General features: G+C 54.0%; 1 protein-coding gene and 1 long non-coding RNA gene across 3 annotated transcripts in view; one reads left to right on the top strand and one right to left on the bottom strand.

Annotated features, from left to right (window-relative positions):
* The window catches only part of LRP1 (LDL receptor related protein 1), an 84,876-nt gene extending 60,588 nt beyond the window's left edge, over positions 1 to 24,288 (bottom strand). The window contains exons 1-6 of one of the 2 annotated variants that reach the window (XR_004032282.1): positions 23,742 to 24,282; positions 14,222 to 14,344; positions 11,298 to 11,435; positions 9,012 to 9,131; positions 7,724 to 7,852; positions 7,334 to 7,597 (exon numbers count right to left, since the gene is read on the bottom strand). Coding sequence is in view for 1 of the 2 variants with exons in the window: in XM_030822396.1 (XP_030678256.1) it covers positions 7,334 to 7,597; positions 7,724 to 7,852; positions 9,012 to 9,131; positions 11,298 to 11,435; positions 14,222 to 14,344; positions 23,742 to 23,808 (841 nt within the window). In the remaining variant the exon portion in view is untranslated. Of the gene's footprint in view, positions 1 to 7,333; positions 7,598 to 7,723; positions 7,853 to 9,011; positions 9,132 to 11,297; positions 11,436 to 14,221; positions 14,345 to 23,741 lie in introns of both variants that reach the window. The other variant, XM_030822396.1, reaches the window with a different exon arrangement.
* Positions 2,612 to 8,191, top strand: LOC115837249. Its single transcript, XR_004032283.1, has 2 exons — positions 2,612 to 5,390; positions 7,741 to 8,191. It is a non-coding gene; the product is annotated as an uncharacterized LOC115837249 (long non-coding RNA).
* Positions 24,289 to 25,443: the final 1,155 nt, after the last annotated feature.

The raw sequence follows: 25,443 nt of genomic DNA on the forward strand, positions 1-25,443 counted from the left end.
CAGGAAGGGAAGGAGCCAACTGAGGGCTTCATCAAACTCGTTTCTTCTTCAGGTCCTCTCTGCTAAATCCCATCCCAATGCCTGGAGAACAAGGCCACAGAGACGAGGTATTACCCCTGTAAGTATTCATGCATCCCCAAGCCCAGCCACTCTTTCCTCTGGGCCCCCAATACTGTCCCATCCTCACAAGATTGGAGAGAGGGGGAAGAGTAGCTTGAGGAGGCCAAGGCCCTGTAGGAAGAGGGCCTAGTGCAGGGGTAAGGCAACCAAATTCTTTGCCCCACACGCTGTAACCACAGAGAAAACAGATTCAAATGAATGCTGCTGGGCTGCCTCCAAAGGAAATCGAAGTCTCAAAGCAGGGACCTGCCTGCAGCCCCTGGCAGCCAGCAGGGTGGCTGGAAGTCAAACAGGGCTGCGTGCCCTTTACTTGGTGGGCACGGCAGGGGTCTGGGGGCTGCTGGCATGTATATGAACTTCATCAGCGAAAGCTGTTTTCCCAGCACCAGCTGGCGCAGCTACGGCCGGCCTTCTCTCCGACTTCCTGAGGCTTCCCTGAGTCACTGCCCAGCCCTAGGGCTGGCAATACCCTGCCCCTGCTCCCCCTATCCACCCTTCTCTTGGCAAGAGAGAGGAGGAAGAAACCTGCAGAGATCTGATGCCGCTATCCCAGGTGCAGCTCCACAATCAGCCCCCCTCAGCCCCAGGATGTGGCCTGGATTCCCTCCCAATTCCGGGAAGGAAGGCAGAGAGATCATCCCTGCTCTCAGATATTTACCCTTGGCCGGTCTCCCTTCCACCTCCCCAAAGGCCAGGCAGGGCCCCACTCAGCAGGCCGGTGAGGAGTTGGCAAGAACTGGAGTCCTCAGCCTGCCTGGCCTCCCCTTTGGTATTTTTGCAGCTGGAGACTATTAGTTGCAAGCAAAAATCCTTTGTTATCCAACCCGCTGCACCACATTATTTTTCTCTCTCCTAAAGTTCAGATTCCTCTGCCTGCCCCACCACACACACACATGCACACACATGCACACACGCATGTATGCACACACACACGCATACACAATCACACACACACACATACACTTGGCCATCACTCCAAGGCCAGTGTAGAGAGATGGGCTCAAATCGAGAGGAGGAACCTTGCCTTCAGGGCTGCCCTATTAGGCAGTATCTGGGCCACCCCTCTCTGTCTTATGAATTGGGGTCCAGGTGGGGTCCTGGGCTTCAGCCCAGAGATCCTGAGCATTCTGGCTCCACCAACCCTGAGGGGAGCTGTCCCCTTGTGGCCCAGCCTTCTAAGGGCCAACCACCTCAGCGCACCTTCTGGAGAGGCTCTGGCCAAGGGCCGAAAATCCTAAGGACAGGAGAATCTCAAATAAACCCAAGGGGAGAGAGGGAGGCTGTGTTGTGGAAGGAGTTGGGGGTGGTCTAGGGGCAGAGGGGCAGGGGATTCCAGCGTGAAGAGGGAGGCTAGGAAGCAGGGAAGAGGTGCAGGAGTCAGACGAGAGACCACAGCTGCCCATTATGGCACAGAGGACTTTCAGTTCCAGGCCCCAGAACAGACCTGGTGTCCTGGCACCCCATCCCACTGCGCAGCATCTGCACTCACTACAACTCCAGCTTTTCTCAACTTCTCCACCATTCCCATTGTTCAAGAGGCATTTCTGTACATGGTGGCTACTTTCCCAAACACACGGGCCCCACCCCATGTCCCAAAAGACTCTAGCTTCAGCTGCAGGATTCTAGTCACCTGCTCTAAAATAAGGAAATCTGAAGGAAGGAAGAAGCCTTTATGCCCTGAGAAAATGTCACCCAACACATCTACACACCCAAGAGTGTATACACATCCAAAGAGGTCCCTGGACCTCTAACCACATCCCCAGGGAGCACACTAGATTCTGGCCCTTGTTCCTGGAACCTCCCCACCTCTCCTTCTATCATTCTGCTCTGCCCTGGGTCCAGCTGGGCCCTAGACACTCACAGCCTGAGTTTGAATTCTGGTTCTGTCACCTTCCAGCTGAGGCTATGGGCAAGTTACTTAATGCCTCGGAGTCTCTGTTTCCTCATCTGTAAAACTGGATGGTGCACTAACTGCACTTAGCATGAGGCCTGGTGCATGATTAACACTCTCCACATGGGGGCTGCGGTTCCCACCATGTCCTCCCCTCCCTGAGCCCATCCTTTCCCACCTTTTCCACCAAGTCGCCCTCTGTGGCCTCCTGACTCTGGGTGGGCCCTCCAGGTGGGCCATTTGGGGCTAACCCCTACTACTCGTCAAGACTCAGCTCAGGCTCCCAGAAGGAAGCTTGCCCTGTTAGAAGGAAGTTTTCGAGGCCGGGCTCGGTGGTTCACGCCTGTAATCCCAGCACTTTGGGAGGCTGAAGCAGGTGGATCATGAGGCCAGGAGATCGAGACCATCCTGGCTAACATGGTGAAATTCCATCTCTACTAAAAACACAAAAAATTAGCCAGGCATGGTGGTGGGTGCCTGTAGTCCTAGCTACTCGGGAGGCTGAGGCAGAAGAATGGCGTGAACCCGGGAGGCAGAGCTTGCAGTGAGCCGAGATTGCATCACTGCACTCCAGCTTGGGCGACAGTGTGAGACTCCGTCTCAAAAAAAAAGGAGGAAGTTTTCCTGTTACAGGCTCCATAGGCCTCTGGAGCTCCTTTGATCATGGCCTCTTCACCTGACTACAAAAACTGTAAGGAGGGTGCTGCTTTTTATCTTTGTCTCAGGCACCTGACACACATGTATTGATCCATTGAACAAATATTTATTGAAGACTGAGTCTGTTGTTCTAGAGCTGGGACATCATTTTCCCCCTCTCTTCTACTGCCAGGATCCTGCCTCTCTGGCCTTGGGACACTCCAAGACAGTGGGAGAGGACAGTCTGTCTAGTAATCCCACTCAGGGATCTCGCCTGGGCCTGGGAGAGATGGTGGAGAGTCTGAGGACTTAGAAGGTGGGAAGGAGACCTCATGGTGAGCCTGGCAGAAGCTCTGCTAAACGATGTGGCCTCATGCTCCTTTTTTCCTGCTGGGTCCTGACTTCAGCTCTTCCTCCTTCCACCAGCCAGTCTGGAGCTTAGCCGTGTTGTGTCACCTCGTTCTCCTGGGCTCCCTTCCTGCTCCTGCCTGTGATTCCAGCCTGTGGTTATATCCTGCTACCTTCCCCTGCCTGGCTTAGGTCCCCAAGAGGCATTTCGACCTAGATCCCAGGGATGACTCCTGGATTCCGCTCAGCCCATCTTAGGGTCTTCCCTCTATTGAGAAATCCTTGTCGGGCTCTAAAACACATCTCTCTTGCTTAAGTTACTTCCTTTGGCTTGAAAACAGCGAGGGGAGTGCTGGGAGCAGTCTGGGTGGAGAGGCAATTTCAAGGAGACAGCAGGGGAGGAGAGGACAGGGCTGGATCTGGGCCGGGAGACACAGGGCTGGCCCTGGCCAGGAGAGAGGAGGAGCAAGAGCGAGCTGTTAAATGATTAGGAAACTCAGAACAGGAATGGGAAGCAAAAGTGCCAGGATGCAGGCGGCCCAAGGCCAAAGAGTGGGGTGGCTACAGCCACCCCTTCCCAAACGGCCTGGCATCCCGTTGGTCAGAAAGGCCAAGGAAGGGCATGGTTAGCTTTCACATGTGAAGTCTGGAAGTACTTTGTAGGCACGGGTGGTAGGCTGAGAGGGTCCAGGGGTGCCCAGCACAGTGGGGAGATAGCACCCCTTCCAGCAGCAGCAGCCAGTTCATTAGACTCAGAGGGGCTGCTGTCTGCCCCTTCTTTGCCTCCCCTCTAGACAAATCACTACCCCATTTCCTGTTGTGATTTCGAAAACACACACACTAAAAAAATAAATAAATAAAAGAAAGGGAGAGGAAGGGAAAAGTGAAGTTGGCCAGCTGGACCTGGGACCCATTTCGCAACCTTGCTGCCTGCAGCCCAGGGGGCCTTTGCTGAGCTCCCCAGCCACCTCCTTCTTCCCCATGCAGCATGGTGCAGGGAGGGGAACCCTGAGACCTCTGAGGGCCCCTTCAGACCATCCTTTCACACACAGTCCAAACTCCTGAGTGACTTCAGCAAACCTGATTCCCTTCAAGGCCTCTATTTACAACCTCAGAACCTCCCCTCACCATACACACCCATGTTCCCAGGACCCCAATCTTGCAGTCTGCCTCATTCTTTCTACAGTGGTGGCATCCTCCAAGGTGAAGGGAATACAGATCAGAGGAGCTCAGCTTAGGAAATGCAGGGCTGGGCTGAGGTCGGTAGACTGCATCACCAGCCCTGCCCAGGGGCAGCCTGGCAGGAGGCTGGACAAAGCTGGGTTACAGGCTCCATAGGCCTCTGGAGCTGAGAGACTGGTCAGAGGTGGGGGTGAGAGTGCGCAGGCCTGGTTCCTGACTCAGGGACTATCAGGCCTGTTGATCCCTCTGGGCCTCAATTTTCAGAACTTTAATCTTTTGTGTATCACTTTCAAAATGTCTGCCGTGCTTATGTACAGCTTGTGCTACTGTTTATTACCAGTTATTTCAATTAACTTACTTTTCTTATTTCACTGCATCCTAAACAATTGCTGAAGTAACAGATTTGATGTGCTAGTTACAGGAGTTATCCTAATGCATATCAAATAAAAACATAACTATAACAGTTAAAAAAAAAAAAAAAAAGCTTGTCCAGGTACCATCTAAAATCAAATCAATGCATAGCCCGTTTGAGAAAGCAGTAGTGAAAGCCAGGGCTGCTCTTGGTGCTGGCCAAGGGTCTTGCCTTCTCTTCCAGCGCTCCCCATCGAGTTCTCTGGTCTTGGAATTCGAGCCTCATAGACCTCCCCAAACCACTGGGCCAGCGGCAGAGGGGAGGGGGAGGTAATCTCAGGTGGGAGGAAAAGAGATGACCCACCCAATCCAGGGGGACGACACTGGGCCTGAGGCAGGAGAGTCAGCAGCCCTGGGGCGTTGAAGAGGAATGTGCACACACTGCAGGGCCTCAGGCGGGGTGGGGGGGGGGGCCTTGGGGGCTCTCAGGACTCCACAACAGGTCTGACTCACATGGCCCAGGACACATGTGAACCAGGCTCATTTCCTGGCCTCCTTCCTTCTTTCTATTCTATTTCTGCTTCCAGAGTTTTCTCTGGGGCATGCTCCCCCTTCTGCCTGCACCAGCGGGCTGGCCTCGCTGGCTCGAACACTCCTCAATTGTCAGACTCCTCCCTCTGTGTGCACCCCTGCTGCATGAGGCTCAGCCCCAGGGGTCTAACAGAGGTCACAGTCACAGCACAGAATGGAAGGCTTGCAGGGAGGGCAGCCCTAGAGGGCAGAGTGAAAGCAGGAGAAAGCTGCAGCCTTTCTTCTTCATCCTCCTTGGGGAGCTAATTACAGGCCAGCAGCTGCTGTGCAGGTGAGTGCCTGGGACCAGCCACCCTACACACCAGGGCAGGCCAGTCAGCATCTCCTGGGGAGGAGGATGACCCGGGAACTGGGGGAGGGGCTAGGGGAGAGACACTGACATCCTCAGTTTGGGACCCATAATTAGTTTGTGGGAGAGAGCAAAACAACCATCCTCAGGGTGACAGCCAGACATTCAGGCGGCAGGGGTGTGGAGCAGGGGGAGGGCAGGGAGGAAGGGACAGAAGCTGGGACAAGAGAAACCCGCTCATTTACCCCACAAGCATTTCCCCTTGGACTCTTTGAGCCTCCTGGACTCTGCCCCTGAGAGGCCCAGTGAGTTTAGCAGACTGGGAGGCAAGGCAAATCTGTTTGCCAAGGGAGAGGTACTGGCTTCTCCTGGGGAGGAAGTCAGATAAGAAGAGGCCAGAGTAGAAGTTGAGAAGGTTACCTCTAGGACACCCCATAGCCACCTACCCACAAGCCCACTGTATGGCAAGATGCAGGGCTGGGGAGGAAACTGACAAGCTGTCTGCCCAGACAGGCCTGTTGAGTAGGGCAGTGGACAAGGAACAGGGGGAGGGCAGCTGCACAAGAGGGTCTAGCACCAATCCCACCCCATCAGCCATGGGGTTCCCTGAGTCACCCACTCGTTAAGAGCTCAGCCAACCAGGCTTGACAGCCCCCAGCTCAGCACCCCAAGGAGGACACATGTCTGATCACAGGTGAGCTGTGGACACCAGCAGCCCAAGGACGCTATCGGGGATGCTCTGGAGGAGCCAAAGGCAGAAATGTGAACCTTACGCTGAGGCCACGGAGAGTGACGGCTCTCAGAGGAACCCCTGCTCTCCACCATCCCGGGAAGGCGCCTTTCTCTCTCCCAGAATGAATCCCTTGTAACCTCCTGGGATCTTTCTTTTCATCACAAGAACCAAATAAAGAAACTTGAAGATCTTCTAGAGAGGCCCAAGGTTCACAATCCTCAACTTCAAAGTGTGCTGTCCTTTACCACTGGCTTTCACTCCAGTTAATCTGATCTAGACAGACAAGCCCAGACCCATTATGCAGATTAGGAAACCAAGGCAGAGATGGGAATTCTGGTTTACTAAACAGTTACAGATCAAGTTAATCTCCCTTAGGGGGTCAGATCAACCACAGGCCAGATTCTTCCTCTCAGCCCTGTGGTGCATTTCTTTGGAAATGTGATGCTGCCAGATGTTGACTTTAAGGCTGCTGGTGTAACAGCCTCTGAGATGGGCAGGGCTGTTCCCAGCAGTGGGTCTACACCCAGCTATGCTCGTGCCCCTTCCTGTGACACCCCTTCTTCCACAACTAGGACAGCAAAGTGTAGCCTAGGGAGGAGCCTGAATGGAAGCATCCAGGATATTCTAAAATCTCATGTGGCTCACGCTCCTCTCCCAGCCTCATTCACTGCCACAAAGCCACAGAGAAATAATCTCAGTACTGCCCTCCCCCGATGGCAGCAGAGAGTCCATTGGCAACCGTCCCTGAGGGAAACGATGGCCCATGGAGACAGAGCAGCTGGGCCCCAGCTCCTTTACCCTCAGCTGCAGCCTAACAGGGCACCTCAGGCTTCCGCTCCTTCTTTCCCTAGCCTTGGCTCCCACTGCACCGGAAAGTCCCTCTGCAGTCTAGTCAACACTCCCCTCTCAGAGAAGGGACAGTCCCTGGTCTCTGGAGATTGACCATTCACTGCCCCCTCAGCCCTTGGCCAGAAATGCAGGGGCCATCCAGACACTTGCTCAGAGAGCTGGGAGGGAGCATGCCCGTGGCTCTGCCCCTGCCTCAAACACACACCATTGTATCCAGCCTCCTGCTTCTCCTGCCCCAGACAGGACCATCCTGTGTAACTCCCGGCCTCTGTTCAAGACAGGGTCTACCTTCCCCGTCTCCCCTACCCTTCCCAGCCCTCCAAGCTGAGAGCAGGTGACTCACGGTGCAGACTGAGGGAGATGTTGATGGTGTGCTCATCCACGAAGCCCTTTAGGCCAGGCATGCGGGCACACTTGAGCTGCGTCTGGGCAGCATTGTCCCCGACATGCACCCAGCATACGGTCTCATTGGCATAGCTGAAGTCCATGGCTGTGGTCTGCCGCGTGCTCGTAGGTGTGATTGTAGACACCTGGGCCCCACTCAGGTACGTGGCCAAGATGTTCTGGGAGTTGGCTATCAACAGCACAGGGGGCCGGTCTACTGGCTCTGGGAATGGGGAAGAGAAGAGTCCGTGCAGCCAGGGCTCTAGGACCACCTCTCAGGCCACCACCCACCAGGGAACAGCACTGAGGGGGCTTAGTTAGCACTGTGGCCACAGGCACCCCCACCCACCATTCTTGGCCTTGCAGGAGCGGTTATCCGGCTGCAGCAGGTATCCTTCAACACAGCCACATATGAAGGAGCCGTCTGTGTTGGTGCATAGCTGGCTGCAGGTGCCATACACTGAGCACTCATCAAAATCTGTCGGGGAAAGGGCAAGAATGTGGTCATTTCCAGTGTGACAGGGGCAACGAAGTGGGTGATCATCAGACATGATCAACGTGTCCATCCTTACAGCTACCTTGAAGGAAAGTTCGGCAGAATCTATTACAGCATGAAATGTGCAAACCTTATCACCCAGCAAGTCCAGTCTTGGAAAACACTCATGTACATATCACTCATTCACGCAGGGAAGATTTATTGAGTCCCTACTATGGGTCAGGTGCCAGGGGTACATCAGTGAACTTTAAAATAGACCCACATTGCTGTCCTCATGAAACTTATATTCAGATAATAAATGAAATATAGTTACTATAATAACATATGAAACAAAGTAAATAAAGTATACATTAGAGGTGCTAGTGCAATGGAAAGAGAACAGGGATACAGAATGCAGATGGCAGGGATGTAATTTTAGAGGGGTCGGGGGACGGCTTCACTGAGAAGGTGGCATTTCCACAAAGACCCGAGGGAGGCAAATTTAAAACAGAGAAGTTTGCATTGCTTGTAGCAGTGAAAAATTGGGAACATCTCACTCATCAACAGGGAGGTGACCAAGTAAACTGTGGTAAAAGTCATACGTCATAGTGGTTTCTAAAAGAATGATGTAGATCTTTACATATTAACACAGAAAAAAAATTGTGGAACACACTGATGAGTGAAAAACATTGAAAATAATACATACAGTATACTATCATTTATGTAAAAAAGAGCACGCAGTACTCTTGAGCAGTACTTCCAATTACATTTTCTGTGAATACACACAGACAAATGCACAAAAAAGGGTCTGAAAGAGAGACAGCAAACTGATAACAGAGGTGAACTCCAGGGAGAAGGGAAGGGGACCAGAATTGAAGGAGATTTGTCAAAGGGGACTTTGGTTTTATCTGTTAACGCTTTAATTTTTTACAACAGAAAAATTTACATATCAACTATAATTTTAAGGTGAATTTTTAAAAGTCTAGTGGAAGCAAATGGTTAGGGTTCACAGTCATGCCCTGGGGTGGTGGCACGCCCTCTCTTGCACCTTCCTTCTAGTTTCTTATTCCAGCCAGGCCCCCTACCCCTCTCTGCCCCTCCCTGCCCACCTCAACTGGCCACTGGCACACACACATGCACACAGGCATATGCACTCACATACCTTTGCAGGTCTTGCCGTCTGCCTGAAGCTGAAAGCTGCTGTTGCAGTAGCAGGTGGGCCCATCGAGTGTGGGGACACAATGGTGCTGGCAGCCCAGGCGAGAGCAGTTGCCTCGGAGCTCTGTGTGGGGGCAGGAGAGACACATATTCAGGCTGCCAGATCTGGCAGCTGCACTCAGGCCACAACCTTCCCCTAAACCCAGTCAACCTTCAGAAACCACTTCTAAGGGCTGCAGTGTCAGAGACGGAAGGGTCTTAGGAAGCATCTACTATATTTCACAAGTGAAGAAACTGAAGCCCAGAAAGGCTATAAGACAAGCCCAAGGTCACACAGCCAGTGATGGCTTAGAACCCACATGTCCCTGTTCTGGATGTTCTGGGCTACCTCTGTCCCTATGGAGAGTGGTTCTGGCACTTTCTTGGGGTCAACAGGAAGAGGGGACGGTGAGTCTTATCCCTTTCATATGCCTCTCGTCTACACTGCCTGGGGATTACAATGTTGGCTTCAGCTGGGGCTGAAGAGTGGGCATAGAATCGTGTCTGTCCCCACAGGATCCCAGCTCTGGCCTGGAAGCACCTGTCTAACCCATCCCCGGAGCCCTAGAGGCCTCAGAGAGAAGGCCTAAGGCCCAGGTAGAGGACAGGAAGGAGGAGCAAAACTGGTCCCCTCTGGATTCTTTTCTAATCTTTCTCCTGCCACTGACCCACTTCCACATTGGAGACAGAAGGGAATGAGACAGGAGGGGGGAGAGGTGGGAGAGCAGTTGCCCCCCCAGACCAGCGACCCAGTTAATGGCCTTGCGTGGGGCCAGGCAGCCTGGCCACAAAGACCCCTTTGTCCAGCGGCCTCACACCCTGGCTTCCCCCTCCACCCCCACCTAGGAGAGAGAGCCGCCCAAGATGCTAAGACGTTTAGAGGCACTAAGCCTGCCAGGAAGAGTTGGGATGGGGGGCCAGGCCCCAGCGATTCTTTCTCCTCCCCACTTCCACCCGAGAGCCATTCGTGCTGCCTGCCCAGACTTCCTCCACAGAGGGGGAAAATATCATTTGCTCTGGAAAACCTAGAAAGAGTAACTTTTCTGGATATAGCGTGAGGGAATGAGGAGGCCGATTTCTGCAATATCAGAGAAGGAAGTTCAGACCTGAGGTTTCTGAAGTTCTCTGTTGTTTTAGAGACTGTAAATGTACTCAGAAGGAAGCAAGCTTGAACACACACCACACGAGAGGAAGGGGTGCGCGTGGTCATTTAAGTCAGCCCCCAGGCCCGCATTCTGCATCCCGTCCCAGGAGCTTCAGATGAAAACATGCAAAATCAACCAAAGAAAGGGAGAAAAATCTTCCACAAACTCCCTTGCTCCATCCTCCCTCCTCCTAGTGAACAGGATCCAGACGAGTCTCCTCCCACAGACAGATGTTTTCTCGGGCACACAGCACAGGACACTGCCCCCACACCCAAGCACAGCCCCTCCCCTAGGGCCACGCTCATGGCCTCTCAAAGCCGGCCTCTTGCTCCGGGCCCAGACCCCGAGGAAAAGAGAAGGGAGAGGCCACTATTCCCTAACATGCAGGCTTGAGGCTGTGCCTCCCCCGACATGACTCTCAAATGCTCACGCTGTGACCGGACTCTCCATGGCCCACAGGGCCCTTTGGGGAAAAGACTGTAGAGCTGGTGACCTGAGCTACAGGCTGGAAGCAGCCTGACTTATCATCCTAATGTTCCCACCTCAGCCTGGATGGCTTTCCTATCAACCACCTCAGACAGTCTAGACTGTCAGAGAGGGAGGGACCAAGGCAGCTTTAGGGCCCCTCAAAGATCTGCAGCTCCTGGGGGATGCCTTCTAGGGCACCCGTAGGGGCGGCAGGTGGACTAAACTAGATCGCTAAGCTTTAGTCACAGCACCTCTGCTCCTCCCTGTGTTCACACTCAGGCTTCATGCAGAAAACCTTTTGAAGAAAGGATCATGCTATTTTTAAAAAAGTATGAAAACACTGATCTCTCATCTTACAGAAGAAAAACTGCGACCTGGAGAGAGGTAGTGACTAGTCCAAGAACACACAGCCAGAGGGAAGTGCCCAGGCTACAGCCCACGGCTGAGGCCCACAGGGGTGTCTGACCAAGCCCCAGGCCCAAGGGGCACATCAATTTCACCTGCTCTCTGAAGGCAAATCTAAGCAGGGGACCAGGACAAGGCCTTATCCCCACTGAAGGTGCCAGGACAGTCCTCAGAAGGTGGGCTGATAACATGCTGCATCCACACAGGAGAGTAGAGAGTGGAAAAGTCCTTACCTCGGCAGTGGGGCCCCTCATCTGAGCCGTCCATGCAGTCCTGGACCCCATTGCAGAGGCGGGACATAGGAACACACAGCTCGGTACCCAGGCAGTTATGCTCGTTTGGCTGGCATCGCTGGGCCTTACTCTGTGGACCTGAGGGCAGACAGAAGGGTGGGCATGAACAAGCTGGCTATGGTGGCTCTCTGGTCAGCTGTTCACTGGGGACGAGGGGAGATAAAACTGGGGTTTCAGATCTCAGGAGGCCTCGGGGCTAGTTAGACTCTTCCACCTAGAACTCTTTTATAACATTCCCCACAGTAGCCACACACCTGTAGGCAAACAGGTGGAGGTAGAAACTAGGCCTTCAGCAAAGAGTCCACCCTCCAAATGCCCCATACCTATGGACCCCAGTGCCTCAACATTCTATGCTCAGGAGACAGGCTGAGGACAGCCTGGTTTTTGATGATGACTGAGGTCAGTAAAAGTTTTGATGATGCCGGGAGTGATGGCTTATGCTTATAAATCCTAGCACTTTGGGAGGCTGACGCGGGCAGATCACTTGAAGTCAGGAGTTCAGGATGAGCCTGGCCAACATGGTGAAACCCCATCTCTGCTAAAAATGCAAAAAATTAGCCGGGCATGGTGGCATGCACCTGTAGTCCCAGCTACTCAGGAGGCTGAGGCAGGACAATCGCTTGAACCCAGGAGGCAGAAGTTGCAGTGAGCTGAGATTGCACCACTGCACTCCAGCCTGCACGAGAGTGAGATCTGTCTCAAAACAAACAAACAAAAAAAGGTTTTGATGAGCTGAGGGAAGCAGAGTCCATGGCAGAGAAACTCCAATGATAAGGAAAAACTCCTTCCCACAGCTCCCAGGTTGCAGAACCCGGGGCCAAGAGTGGTGCCAAATCTTCTAGACCTTCACTTTCCAATACGTAGCCCAGTCACATGTGGCTATCAAGCACTTGAAAGGCAGCAAGTTCAAACTGTAAGTATAAAATGTACACTGGATTTTGATGACTTAATACCAGAAAAATTCAAAAGATCTCTAATGACTTTATATGAATATACTGTACTAAAGTGATAATATTTTGGATCCATTGGATAAAATATTCAAATTCATTTCATCTGTTCATTTTTACCTTTTTTATGTGGCTACTCGCAAATTTCAAAATAGCACATGTGGCTTGCAATACATTTCTATTGGACAGCACTATTCTAGACTTCCAACCCCACAGCAACAGGCCTGATAGAAGGATTTGGGAAGAATCAAAGGTTATGGTCTGGCCAGGCATGGTGGCTCATGCCTATAGTCCCAGAACTCTGGGAAGCTGTGTCAGGAGGATCACTTGAGGTCAGGAGTTTGAGACCAGCCAAGGCGACATAGTGAGATACCACCTTTCAAAAAAAAAAAAAAAAGGGTTGTGGCCAACTGGTCATATCATCTCTGGAACTTCCTTTGTTGCTCAAGAGGATGGATGAGATAGAGAGACCACTGTCTATTGGCCCCCAAGCCTGGACATGGTGTGTGAGTGACAGTGTCTATGACCCATGTGTGCCTGGACAGGAGTCCGCTTGCACAACTGAGGGTGTGGCTGTATAGCATGCAACAGTGTGTAGTGAGAGTGTATCTGTGTGTCTTTCTGTATGCTGGTGTTTCTGGCCTCAGGGAGTTTCCATGTGAATCAATCTGGGTTTGTGTGTGTGTGTCTCTATGTTGGTATGTGTGTCTGGGAACATCTCTCTGAGTATAGAGTGTGTTTCTGCATCCACGTTTGAGTGTGACTCTGTGTTACCGTGAGAATGTGTTTGTGCCTTTGGGTGGGAGGTGGGCTCATCAGTGCCAGGTGGGTCGGTGTGTGATGTTATGAGTCCAGGGGGTATGAGTGTGAACAGAGTGGTAATGCATATAAGGTGAGATTTACAGCAAACTGAAGGAAGAATGAACAAAAAGAGCCAGATCTGACCCTTCAGCATGACTTTCTTTACTTCTAACGCCAAGGATCAGGGTCAAAAGTTTGGGGGTGCAGGTGGCATCAGACAAGAAGAGACTCCAGGCTGAAGCACCCTGCCGTAGATATACCTGCTGAATACCCCTGGTCCCCATCCTCCAGGGCAGAGTGTAGGGGTGAGGCAGAGCCCACTAGTGACTCCCTTTCCAGCCCTAAAATTACCCCTGATAATTATGGGTGGGGGTGTGGGGACAGGACACCAGATGAGACTGGAGCAGGATAAAGCCCACGAGAGAGAACAGAGATGGACCTAGGAATGCAGGGTCGCTTTGACCCTGGCCCGGATTAACCAAGCAGGGGAGAGGCTAAAGGTGGAGCCACCAGGACTGTGCCAGCTACCCAGGACTCTGGGGTCCCACCAACAAGTTCTCCACTTTTCTTGGCAGGGCAAAAGCTGGGCGGGGACCTTTCTCCCAGTTACAACAGCTGCCTCCGATTACACCACTTACTGGGGGCAGGGGAAGGCGGGGGTAGCGGGAAACGCACAGGGGTGGGGCTTCTGGTTTGGGGCTGAGCAAGTGCCATGGCCTCTGGCCTGGGAGCCAAAGGACAGAGGGAGATCTGAGGATCCGACAAGACCTGGGGCCAGTCATCAAGGGTCAGGGAGGCCGAGAGGTGGAACAAGGGAAGAGCTGGAAGGAAAGGGAGGCCGGGCCATCTTCTAGCAAAGCTGTCAGCCCAGAGAACACCGTCTTGGGGTGCAGCACCTGAGGGAGAAATCTGAGGTGCCATTTCTAAGCCCAACAGGCACCATGCCAAACATTTTGAAGGGGTGTAAAGGACAGTTTTAACTGTGTCATGGACAAATACAATCACTGAGCGAGGTCCACACCAGGCTAGGGATCAGCTGTCCTCCTCCCAAACATCTGCCAAAGGAAGAGGGATAAGTTAAGGGTTTAGGGAGAAGAATCCAGAAAAGGTACTTACAAATCTCAGGGGCCTCATCAGATCCATCTGGGCAGTCCCTCTCACCGTCGCACCGCCAGCCCTTTGAGATACAGGTTATTTGATCTCTGCAGGCAAACTGCTTGGGGCTGCAAGTCTTAGGGGCTAGGGCAAGGAAAGAAAAGGGGGTATAAATGAAGGATGGAGGCCAACTCTGTGGCCCCAAAGTTCCCTAGGACTGCTCTTCCTTCCCTAGCATCAGTCTCCATCTAGCCCAGACCCTGAGCCATGGTCTATGTGCCTGGGGGTGTCAGGGGGTGGCTTTGGGTAGTTCCTAGACACTGTGTATCTGCGGTGGGAGTGGGGAGGATCCGGAAGCACATTTTACTGCACCCCTCCAAGTCCTCTAGGCTGCCTGTTCCTGGGAGTCAGGGTCAAAGTCTTTGCTATTCTTGGTTACTCTGATCAGACACCAGCACCCCCTGGCTTTGATGACAGAGTGATGGTGAAGGGGGGTGCATTTAGGCCTTGACATGTTTTCTCTTTATCTTCCTCTAACTCCTACTAGAGGCCCAGAGCTGGTGTTATCTAACCTCTCTGCTTCCCTACCTTCTGGGACACTCCTGGTCCCCTGACCCATCACCCCATCCTTCCCAACCCCTAATCACTAGGCCCCCAGATGGGAGCAGTGGGGAGGGATGCCCTTGGCACACACAGTAGTAGTTGGAGATGGTATTAGCAGAGGCACAGGAGGGCAACGCTGGGCAGGAACGGGCAGGGTGGAGAGCCCTGCTTCCATCTCCATTCCCTATTCTTTTTTTTTTTTTTTTTGAGACAAGGTCTCACTCTGTCCCCCAGGCTGGAGTGCAGTGGCACAATCTCAGCTCACCGCAACCTCCACCTCCCAGGCTCAGGCGATTCTCCTGCCTCAGCCTCGCCAGTGGCTGGAACTACAGACACGTATCACCATGTGCAGCTAATTTTTGTATTTTTAGTAGAGATGGGGTTTCGCCATGTTGGCCATGCTGGTCTCAAACTCCTGACCTCAGGTGATCCACCTGCCTTGTACTCTCCATTCTCTAAAGACACAGCCTCCCTTGGTTAGACCTTAGGGAGACTTTCAGTAGACATCCTTAGAGTTAAGAAGCACCTAAAGATTTTGAAGATATCAGAATTGGGGAGCAGAGGCAGGGGGATGGCTGAAATGAACTCTAGGAACTGGTTTCAGTACAGTCCGACTAGTTAGCTACTATATTCAGGACCTCTTGGCCCTATCCTCCCACCCCAATCAGGCTTCTTCCACTCCTACCCCATTCTCTTCCCTCATCCCCCAAGGAGGAATTAAGAATGGTGACAATTAAATCTTTTTTTTTTTTTTTTGAGATGGAGTTTTGCTCTTGTTGCCCAGGCTGGAGTGCAATGGCACGATCTTGGCTCACTGCAACCTCTGCCTCCTGGGTTCAAGCAATTCTTCTGCCTCAGCCTCCCGAGTAGCTGGGATTACAGGCATGCGCCACCACGCATGGCTAATTTTGTATTTGTAGTAGAGACAGGGTTTCTCCATGTTGGTCAGGCTGGTCTCGAACTCCCGACCTCATCTGATCCATCCATCTCAGCCTCCCAAAGTGCTGCGATTACAGGCGTGAGCCACCACGCCCGGCTGACAACTAACTGTTATTGTGGGCTCAGTATTTGCCAGGAACTGTGGTAAAGCAGTTTTTTCCATGTATCATCGTATTTAATTCCCTCCACAGTATGACAAATGGGGACAACTAATACCACCATTTCACAGATGAAGAAATTGAGCCAGGTGACTTGGCCAGGGTCAAATAGCTGGCAAGTGACAAAACCAGGACTCAAACCAGCTAAGCTGACTCCAAGCTCTGAAACAGTGAAATCCACACCAGTCCTCCCATTCCCACTCCTCCCAACCTCTATCACCACATCCTCCACAGGAGAAACAGTCACCCACCCCTTCTCTCCCACCCAAGGCTGAGCTCCCAGTCTCCTGGCCTTTCGTGGCTTTTCCTCAGCCTGTGCCATCACATTTCTATTCTGCTGGCACACACTGAAGGCCAGCTCTATGCCAGGCACTGCACTAGGCATTAGGGTGCCAAGGAGGGTGAGATGACCCTCTGCCCTGCAGGAGCCAGAGTCGCCTGAGAAGACAGCTGTACCCAACTAATGCAAATGCAGGGCAGAGACAGAAGTATAAGGAAAATGGGTGGGGGGCTCTTAGGAGGGAGAGAGTCTGATGGGAGCCTCACCGAGATGTCCTCCCTCCTAACCCCCACCGCTGGCAGGGGGGACAGCACTCAGGCCCCTGGCCAAAATGACCGAGTTCAGGAAACACATCAAGGATGGCCTAGCCAGGCTCCCCCTTCAGCCCCCCTCCCCTGGCCCCCACCCTGAGCCTGGAATAAAGGCCCCTTGAGGAGGTGGATAATGCTGAGTTCATTGCCCCACTGGGCCAGCTGTGAGGTCTTCCCGGGAAACACAGCCCGCCAGCCTAGTTAGCATGCCGGAGAACCGTCCGCTTCCCCTGACCAGCCGTGGCCGGCTGAGGGGGAAGAGGGGGGCTGGAATGGGACTCAGAGGCAGATGGGATGTTTGGAGCCCAGAAACAGACCCCCGTGCCACCCACCTGGGACTTGGTCCATGCCCTGCTCCTCCCAGGGGCAGAGCGCACAGCCATGGCCTGAGGTCACCAGGTGGTCACCTAACCTCCCCTCCATTCCACATCCCAGCCATGGTGTCCCCTCCTTTAGCCCTCACTGAGTCCCCCCGCTGTCCCCCACCCCCATTTTTGGCTTGAACTCCACAGAGGAAACAGCAGCTGGCAAACTCCAAAAGCTGGAATGAGAGAGATTCACAAACCAGATGTGCTCTTGCAGGGAGGGGATGGGGGATGGGACAAGTGAAAGAAAGAGGAGGGCCCAGGCCCCTATCCCACAGCAGCACCGGGGGAGGGGGCCACATCTCCTGAGGGCCTGGCCAGCACAAGGATTGCAGAGAGATACGTGAAAGAACTTCCTGTCAGGGCTGGTGTTGAAGGCCCCAGGAATCTGGAGTGAGAAGGCTGAGGCCTGTCTTTGATTTCCTTCAGGGGGAGAGGGAAGAAAGAAACAAATAAACTACTTTGGGGCAGTATACACAGCCAAGGGAAGCCTCACTCAGAGCTGGGAGAGAGCTGGGTTGGGAGTGGGGTAGGACACTTATAATCTGCTTAGAAGGAAAGCCAACCCCACTCCCCTCAAAAAAGCCTTCTGTGTCTGAATCCAGCACCCAGAAAACCCACCTTTGTGGCCTGCAGTTTAGATGAGAGAACAACACTGCCCTAAGGTCTGAAGCAACTAAGGCCTTCCCCGCCTCCTGGCCCGCATGAGAGAACCCGGAGTTCTCCCTGACCGATGGGAGCTAACCTTTTTCACCTTGCTAACCACCAGCCACTGATTGGAAATACGGTGACTATTAACTCACTTAGATACTATAACCCTGTGAGGTGGGTGCCCTTGCAGCCCCCCTCTCACACATGAGGGCACAGGGTGACTGGTAACTGAGCAGGTGGTTTCCTCATAGGTCATGGGATGGAGCCGGGTTAAGAAAGGAAACCAGGCCAGGTGCGGTGGCTCACGCCTGTAATCCCAGTACTTTGGGAGGCCCAGGCAGGCGGATCACAATGTCAGGAGATCGAGACCATCCTGGCTAACGCCGTGAAATCCTGTCTCTACTAAAAATACAAAAAATTGGCTGGGCATGGTGGCAGGCACCTGTAGTCCCAGTTACTCGGGAGGCTGAGGCAGGAGAATGGCATGAACCAGGGGAGGCGGAGCTCGCAGTGAACTGAGATGGTGCCACTGCACTCCAGCCTGGGCAACAGAGTGAGACTCCATCTCAAAAGAAAAAAAAGAAAGAAAGGAAACCAGCTGGGCGCAGTGGCTCCCGCCTGTAGTACCAGCACTTTGGGAGGTGGAGGCGGAGATGGGCGGATCACTTGAGATCAGGAGTTCGAGACCAGCCTGGGCAACATGGTGAAACCCTGTCTCTACTAAAAATACAAAAATTAGCGGGAGGCGGAGGTTGCGGTGAGTAGAGATCACGCCATTGCACTTCAGTCTGGGTGATGGAGTGAGAGTCTGTCTCAAAAACAAAACAAAACAAAAACAAAAAAGGAAGGGAAATTGCAGGGAGAACGCTGTTGTTCTCTGGCCCTGGCAGTGGGGAGAGGATTTTAAGGGGTGGCCTTCAGGGCTCCTCAGAGAGGAGGGAAGGGCATAGAGGAGACAGAGAGGAGCAAGAATGGGACAGAAGAAGGGGAAGACAGGCAGGAGAAGAAGGAGGAGAGAACTAGAGAGGAAGGAGAGAGAGCGAGTTTGGAGGAAGAACACCAGGACACAGGGGCCGTCTGTTCTCGGCTTTGCCTGAAGATGAATGTGACTGCCATGCTAACTTGGCCAACACCCTGCCCCACCCCCCCAAACCCAGGCACCCAGCCCAGCCACGGCCCCCAGGGCCACCAAGCTGGAGCCAGGGCAGGAGGTGTAGAGTTGGGTGTGTGTCCAGACACAACACAGACCCCACTGCCCTGCTTGAGCCTTGGCTGTCATCCTGTGTCCCATTCTGGGACCTCGGGGGTGGGGAAGTGGGGTGAGAATGCCTGGCCAGAGAGGGTGACAGCGAAGTCCAACCCTGAAGGAGTCTTCTCCAGAGGGGGGGAACCCATCCTTTGATACCCCTTGAGGGAGCGAGAGCAAGGAAGAGAGCTAAGACCTTAGAGGTGCTTCTTAAAAGACAAGGAGACTCAGGGACTGCAAAAGCATGACAGGGACCCTTGGGGCCCTTTTTAAGAGTGGACACAGCAGAAGGAGAGATAGGCTCCCCTCTGAGATAGGTGAGAGGGGGGTTTTCTAAAGGGAACCGCATGATATAGCTAAGGGAACAGAGTGGGAGGAGGATGCTCAAGGTGTGGGGGGGCGGGGGCGGCGGGGACAGAGCCTGCAAGAATCTGAATTTTCAACCTTATGGGGGTGGGGCAGCAAGGGCCTCCCAAACCCAAACCGAGAGGTTTTCACTGAATTTTATGTATTTTGGGTGTTGCCCGGTGGCTCCTTCCTGAGGCTCAGACACATTTTTGTCATTCCTGAGTCTGGGCCTCTGCTTTGCGGCCTGGACAGACAGACAGACAGGGTGGCTTGGACAGCCAGGGGAGGGGAAGGGTCTCCGTTTCCATTCTGAGTCAATATTGACGCAGCAGGACATTAGCCTGACCCGTGACCTCCCCCACCAGCTTTTCCTTTCCCCACAAATAAAAGCCAGACCCCCAGAAGGCCTCCAGAGGTCACCATATCACTCACTAGGCATTTCTAAGCCTCCCCTCCTTCTCCCCCGACCCCAGCCACACACACGGCTTATGCTAACCAGAGTAAAAGCTCCAAGCTCTTGACTCACTCCTTACATCTTTCTCTAGTTCTTAGGCTCCTGGTCAGGAGGAAGTTCTGCCAGAAGTCTAACCTCCCTCCTTCCTTCTGAAATACCTCCTTTCTCCCTCTTAGTCCACAAAGGGTATCAAGTTCCTTTCTTCCAGAAACATTCTCTCCAAAACGCATTCCCCAAATTAGTGGAGGAGGAAGAAGAAACAGGAAGTCGGAGGAAAGTGGAGAGGAAACTTTTGGTGCTGAACTGGACACTGGGTTTGGCCAGGAAGGGGGAAAAATAGCCAAAACGGAGGGAAGGGAGCTAGGGGGTGAGTGGGAAAGCCCAGAGAGACTCTTGCTCCCAAGAAGCTTTTGGGATACCAAGAGGCCTGGATGGGGGTAAATGGAGACAGGCAGAGAAAAATAAGACAAGTGACAGAGACGCAGAAAGCAGGGCAGAGAATGTCACAAAGGTTCGGCAGTAAGAGATGAACCGAGAGGGTGAGAGACAGAGAAGTTCTAAAAAGCCAAGACAGCGCACACTAATGACAGACAGACAGAAAGACAGACAGCCAGAAAAGCCAGGAAGGGGGCTCAGTCCAGAGATTGCCAAGGCGATGACACAGTTGTCCTGGGATGAACCCAGAGAATGACTACCCCGCTGAGCCTAGAGTAGGGTGGGAGCAAGATCTGCCCTAGCTTGGGGAGACAGAGTCTCAGCCCTAGGCAGTGCCTGACTCAAGGGAGACCCAGAATAGGGACCACTACCACCACTGAAGTCAGGAGGGTAGAAAGGAGGAAGGAAAATGGAGCTCTTCAGCCAGGGAAGCTAAGGCCTGGGGGGGAGAGGCTTTCGTCTCCCCTGGGGGAGCAAGAGGGACAACTCTCCACATACACCCCTCACCTCTTTCCCAGGGAGGGTTTATATTGGTGCCTGAGGCCATTGCACCGGAAACACTCCAAAGCCAACTGCTTCCTTCTCCAAACAATGCAAGATCCTGCTAACCAGGCTGAAATCTGGGACAGAAGAGGGAGGCAGGTTCTCCACCGCTCATATCCAGCACTACCAAGTCAGGGGCCTTCCTGCAGTACCATTCAGCTGCACCCAGATGCCCCAAGAGCAATGAGCCCACACCCAGAGCTGGAGGACCTGAAAGGTGAAGAGTCTGAGGAGTGAGGAGGACCCTGAGAAGAGAGTACTGGGAGGGAATAAACCGAGGCTTGGGGGTTCTGATGTGCAAGGGCTCACACTGTAGCAGGAGGAAAGAGAGTTAGACTTGAGTAAGGAAGAGCTTCCCAAAAGGTAAGGAAGGGGTTTTGAAGAAGGGGGGCATCTGGACAGAACTGACTCTGGCCAGGACCTGGGCTGTCATCCTTTGGGAGGCTCAGTGATGGAAGGGTGGTTGAGAAAATGAAGAGAGGAGAGATAACAAGATCAGAAGAAAAAGATGTCCAGTGAAGCAGCCCTAAACATCAAAATATCCCTCCAACCCCAAAATGAATTTCTTACACATTCTTGCTTTAAAAGACAGCGAGGCAAAGGGAGGCGTTTAGGATGTGAGTCTGATCAGGCAGAAAGGAGTTTGGAACTTTCTCTCAGGGATCTAGGACGCTAACACCCCAGCTTCATAACTCACTTCCACTATACCTACTCTAGTAACTGGTAATATGCCGGCTCAAGGGGGTGTGTGGAGGAAGGTCAGGAAAAAGGGAGGGAGGAAGTCAGCCTTATTCTGGGAGCTGTATCTGTCTGGGGGTGCCCTCCCCACTAGAAAATATTCCCCAATCTCAGCAGGGCCCTCAATAGTCCCATTCTCCACCCCAACTTTCTGCAACCTCTCCAGCAGCAAGTACGCTCAATTTTGTCACTAGTGGGGAGTGACGTTACTCCCCAAAGGGCAGGGGACCCCAGAGGCAGTTTCGGGCATAGAAGAGAAAGCAGAAGAGGTGGGAAAGCCCCTAGGATTGCTGCCCTGGAGAGAAAGCAGCAAGGCTGTGATAGCAGGAGGAAGGTTACATACTAAGTCAGGTGAGCTGGGTCATTTCCATTCTCTGGAAAGTAAACAAGAAAGTTCAGTGTTGATGGACCCTGAGGCAAGAGGGCAGGGGTTAGGGATAAGGGATCTCCTAGGCTGCCTCTGGACAGTTGAACTTAACATTTCTATGCAATTCCCCTTTCTCACCACCCTGTACCCAAGAGTTGAGTGGAGCTGATTATTTATATTCCTACTCCCAAGGCAGAAATATTGGTGTGTGTTTGGGGAGGGGTCCTCTCCTGGGGCTTTGGATAGTTTGATCTGAGCTGGAGATACAGAGGGGGCGTGGGTGAACATTTTAAGAAAGGGTAGGGAGATAGTTAAGGAGAACATGTCCAGTCTCTCTCTTCCACTAACTTGGTGTGGCAAATAGAACTCCCTTAGGGCCCTGGGAGTGATGCTATCTGGGGTCCCTTCCTGACCTTCCCTGCTCTCCACAGAAACCCTCTTGCTTCTGCCTAACTCTAGCCACCCTCCTTCATGGGGCTCCTGACGGGTCTCTCTCTCTCTCAACATTTTCTTCTATTCCTCCCAGAAGCGGCTGCAACCCCAATCTCCCTGCCTCGATTTCCCTTCTCACCTCACAGGGCTGAGAACAAGAGAAAAACACATGATAATGACAGGAGTTATGGGCAGGGGCTGGCTGTGCGGCATCTGGAGGATATTCAGGAAAAGCCCCTCTCCTCCTCCGGGGCAGGTAATTGGTGGGGTGGGGGTGGGGGGTAGACAGTCCCCAAGATGGCACAACTGAGGGCCACTAACTATGTTTTTTGGGGACACAGCTGCTTCCTGACCCTGTAAGTCTCCTCCCCCAGTGGAAGCAAGTTAGGGAGAGGGAGGGAGATAATCTGGTTTCAGAGAAAAACTTTCCCAATCCCAGTCTGGCGAGACAGAGGAGGGGGTGTATGATGGTATCGGGCCCAGTTTTGTCTTTGGATGACAGGGCTAAGATGACAGGAAGGGATGAGATCCCACCCCTTCTCAAATCAGGGACCTAGCCCAGCCCAACCCCATGACCCCAGCTTAATGCTTAAAGCTTGGGCAAGACTTGAACCAGTGACTCACAAGTAGGAGAAAAAAACAGCTGACAAAAAAAGGGAAGAGAGGCACCCCATTTCCCCAAAAGGATGCAGTTCTAGCCTAAGCCTAACTCTGCAATATACAAAGTGTGTGTGTATGGGATTTTGGGCTTGGGGGGGTGGTGCAGGGAATAAACACATTTACTAAAGGAGTGTGGGGGGAACAGCCATAATCCCCATCCAGCCTCCAACTCTCCTTCTAATCCAAACTGTGATGAAGCCAGAAGTCAGGGAGAAGGCAGCCTCCCCCACCCTCCTACCCCAGCATTCCAGGCCATTCTCCAGTCCCCTTCCCCAGTGATGACATCTGACGTTTTTTCATCTCAAAGCTCCCAGGAATTAAGAAGGAAAATTCAAAGTCACATAGTATGGCGAGCTCCCCCTCTCTGCCCCCCAACACAGCCCTACCCCAGGCTACTGACAGAGGCCCTGATAGGGGGAAGAGCCCTCTTCAACACCCAGGCCTCCAGCCGGGGCTCTGGGGTCGATTCCACGCCCAAGCAGGGGGCCCTCCCTCTCCCCACCCACAGCCTTCCCGGGCCTCCCTGCCCTCTACCCGGCAGGGTACCCCTGGCCTGGCTCCCCCTTCGAGCTACAGAGGCCAGTGCAAAAAGCCACCCCCCCACCCCCACCCCCTTTTGCAGCCGAACATTGCAAATCCGGATTCCTTCACAATTCAGATGGGGGCTGGGGGGTTGGAGGATGTAGGGGAGGCAGAGGCCCTCCCCGAACAGAGATAGGAAAAGAAGGCCTCTCCTCCCCAGGATCAGAAAAATGGGGAGCCCTCTTCTCTCTACCCAGGCCTCTGGTCTTTGTTTGTGCTGGGGGGCCCCGGAAGCATCATTTGCCCAGGGCCCCCATCCCCCAAATCGGACCCCCATCCCCGCCCCCAGTCGGGCCGCTGCTGTGTCAGCTGGACTGGGATAACAAAAGGCACCCCCTCCCGCGTCTCCCTTCCCCATCCGTATGCAGGAGTGGGGGCTGGGGAGAGGGTGCCCCCAGGGGTCCAAGGGGGACGCGGAATCTCACTCACCGTCGATAGCGGCCGCGACCAGAGCTGAGAGCAGGGGCAGCAGCAGGAGCAACGGCGGGGTCAGCATGGTGTGGGCTGATGCAAGCAGCAGCCCCTTCCCCTCTGGTCCTGCTACTTCTCTCCTTCACCCCCCCAGTTGGGGGGTCCCCCTTTTCCTCCTTTCCCCCTCCTTCTCTGTTCTTATTCTTTCCTTCGGCAAAGCGCACCAGGGGCGTGGGTGAAGAGGTAGAGTTCCGAGCCCCTTGGGGAGGGCCTGCTGACGGGGGTGCGCCCCCTGCCCCCAAATCCAAACCCTTCACCCCACCCCCCCCCGCTTCACTCCTCGCTGCTCTTTCCCCCTCCCCTGGCGAAGCTCACAGCCCCATCTCGGAGCCGCCTCCGGCTGCAAAAATGCACAATTGGGAGGAGGCGGGGAGGGGGGGTGGGGGGCGTGGACCAGGTAGGGGAGCCTTTGGAGGGGGCTTGATGGAGCTCTGGGGGCTCCCCTCGTTTCCGCCTCCTCAGTGCATGGGCCTGGAGCTCGCACCGCTGTTCCCCGGACTGAAGTGCCGAGGGGGGGTGCTGATGGGGGAGAGGGAGGGGACGGGTAGAGGAGGGAGGGAGGGAAGGGGCGGGGAAAGAAAGAAGGTTGGTGGGGGGGAGAAAGAGCTACGCGGCAATCCAGTGAGTGCGCATGCGCCGATTTGACGCGCTGCCCGGGGGAGGGGGACGCGGACCCGCGACAGGGTTCGGAGTTCTGGAAAGCGGTCCAAGAGTGAGGGTCCCGGGGACTGGCTAGCTAGTTTGGGGCCTGGGGCGCCCTCTCCCCTGGCTGGGCCCTCCTCCCTGGTGCTCCAGAGAGCAGAAGGGGCCGAGGGTGGGATTGGGCAGTGGGCGGAGAGCTGAGCTGCTCCCCTTTGAAACTCAGTGTCATACTCTAGGATTTCAGGCTCCCTCCGGGGGCGTCCGGGACTCGGTGGTCTGGGCCGAGGCTCGATTTTCTAGGGGAACCCTGAAGGTGCCTCCTCTGCCTGGGGTGGGGACAGGGGCCGCCAGTCCGCAGGGAAGGTGCAGGGAAAGGCTGAGCTTTGATTTGGAGACTTTGGAAGACCGGACCGGGATTGGGGCCTGCGAAGGAGGAGGCGGGGTGGGGGAGGGACCGAGAGGACCCGCCCCCACCTCGCTCCCGGGCTCGGAGTAAACAGGGACACCCGCGGGGACACGCCGGAGCTTGTCCGCCCGCGTGGAGCTCGGGGATGGAGCCCACCTTAGTACCCGCCCTGCTCGCCCAGCCCTGGGCGCGGGAGGGGCAGGCTCTGGTTTGGAGGGAGGTGAGTCACCAGCGGGTGGGGTTGAGGAAGGGCCACCCCCTTTCGCCCAAGAAGTCGGGGCTCATTTATTTTTCTGTTTTTTTTTTTTGTTGTTTGTTTTTTTTTTAAATACCTTCTGACTGGCTTGCCATCAAGTTAGGGTTTTAGATTCCGAGCGCCAGGATTTGGAATAAGATGAGGGACTCTGGACCTTCGTTTCCAGGCCTCGGGTTCCAAGGAGGTGTCTGCTGAGTGCCAGACCTTTGTCCCCAGGCTCAGCCCACACGGGAATGATACTTTGCAGAAGGCAGGCGCCAGGCGGTTCCCAGGGGCCAGTGAACGTGCTTCTGGCCAGTGCCCCCTTCTGGGCGGCGTTTTATGGCTGTTCCCTTAGTGTCTGACTTTCTGGGTGT

The sequence above is a fragment of the Nomascus leucogenys genome, chromosome 11, assembly GCF_006542625.1.
Source record: "Nomascus leucogenys isolate Asia chromosome 11, Asia_NLE_v1, whole genome shotgun sequence".
Classification (NCBI taxonomy): Eukaryota; Metazoa; Chordata; class Mammalia; order Primates; family Hylobatidae; genus Nomascus; species Nomascus leucogenys.